General features: G+C 36.9%; 1 protein-coding gene across 1 annotated transcript; it reads right to left on the bottom strand.

The window, feature by feature from the left end:
- Positions 1-1,268, bottom strand: cdcp1a (CUB domain containing protein 1a). Its single transcript, XM_056762210.1, is given in 6 exon segments — positions 1-273; positions 361-446; positions 558-674; positions 677-901; positions 999-1,162; positions 1,264-1,268. Coding segments are annotated over 6 exon segments (870 nt in total).
- Positions 1,269-1,684: the final 416 nt, after the last annotated feature.

Here is a 1,684-nt window from a genome sequence, read left to right as displayed (position 1 = left end):
CTAACCATAGAGCTCATTGTCAATCATGTTGTGGTTGTTGATGGTGGGAAATTTTCCCATGGCCCTTTCAGGCAAAGTTGGTCCACTCTGTTGTGGATCCCTATCATCCATACTGGATTCTGTACACTGTTTATTTAAGTAACATCGATCGGAATATACATTAGTTTCGACTATGTGCTCATAGATGTGAGGATCCTCCTGTGTAATGGGAAGGATGTCATGCTCGCCAGGATTGTAGATGGACACTTGCAGAGCACTATTCCTCTTTTTTTCCTGCTTAACATTAAAGAAATAATAAGGTATGCTCAAAATCAGAGGATAAACTACACTGGGTTAAAATCTTTTGTGTTTTTAACTCACCTGATAAAAAATACAGACCACAACGGCTATAATCATCACAGCCAAAAGCATTCCCATGATACTTAAGATAACTGTCAAAAGATGATCTGAAAGAAAGACAACAAATAATTATATTACTGTCCCAAAAGCAATTGGGACAGTACAGTAACAGACAGTAGAAAGTTATTTAAAGACAGAAAAGGTTAGGACTCTCTCACTTTTCTGCACCGTTATCTGCATCATTACTCTGAAGTCTCCAGATGTTGACTTGCAGTTAGTCATGTTGAGGTAAAAACTGTCTAAAACCTGCAAATCCCTAATCTTATCATCCTCAAACTGTAAAGCATCATCAAAGAGCGAAAGCTCTGGACGGTGATGCTTGTACGCACTTCTTTGCACTTGGGCTGACTGACATTTTTGAACTCCAGATTGCCCTTAAACTGCGGATCCAGCATAACAATCCAGGATACTGTATTGGATTGTGTCATTCCAGATGGCCATGCTGGGGTTACCAGCAAGGCTGTATGATGGCTTTTTGCTTCAACTGTGAATATAAAGTGCTCTGTATGGAGGAAAAACCAAACACCCTTTTAAAACAAAAGGGGAAAACATTTCTGTGTGAAACAGCTTCAGTCAAGACTACAGTGAACATTAGTTACCCGATATTTATTTTCTAAACAAATAGTTTATGATGGGGTTAATAAGATGGCAGTGATCATCGGTGGCTGTACAAGAGACTGTCATGTCAATCTTGGATTTGTTGATGTTGATGTTCTGAATGGGTCCCTTTGGACAGAACTGACCAAATGTGTATATCATGTACCTGTTGTTTTTAAAATTTGAAATATGTCCCCAGCTAGAGATCCCCAAGAGAATCTTGACAATTTCCACCACAGAGAATAAAAATGGTTATGAAGAACTTACCCCATCCTGTCCTATTTTTAATTTCTTTCTTTAGCAAACAAACAAACAGTACGTTGACCACCACACACGTGCAAAAACACATAATTTGCGTCCCAATCGCGCACTTATATGCACTATTCTATGCCATTTTGTAGTATAAATTGTGTTAGTACTGCGTTCAGTTACACTAACGTAGCGGAAGGGTGATAAAGCTTAAATCAAATGATAGCTGAAGTAATCCTGGGCAAAACATATGGAAACTAAATTAAATGTACAATGTAAAATAATAGATTTTTATTCACTCGCATTGTACCGTACGACTGACATCAATATATAATCATTCAATTAAAATATTAACATGCTAACATTAAAAAGGTAAATAAATAAACATGTGATAAAAAGATGCGCTAGTGTATTTATGCCTTTTTGTAAAAATTAAAAA

The sequence above is a fragment of the Triplophysa dalaica genome, chromosome 12 (genome assembly GCF_015846415.1).
Source record: "Triplophysa dalaica isolate WHDGS20190420 chromosome 12, ASM1584641v1, whole genome shotgun sequence".
Classification (NCBI taxonomy): Eukaryota; Metazoa; Chordata; class Actinopteri; order Cypriniformes; family Nemacheilidae; genus Triplophysa; species Triplophysa dalaica.
The sequence above is the reverse complement of the archived record's forward strand: the minus strand, read 5'-3'. Positions and strand labels throughout refer to the sequence as shown.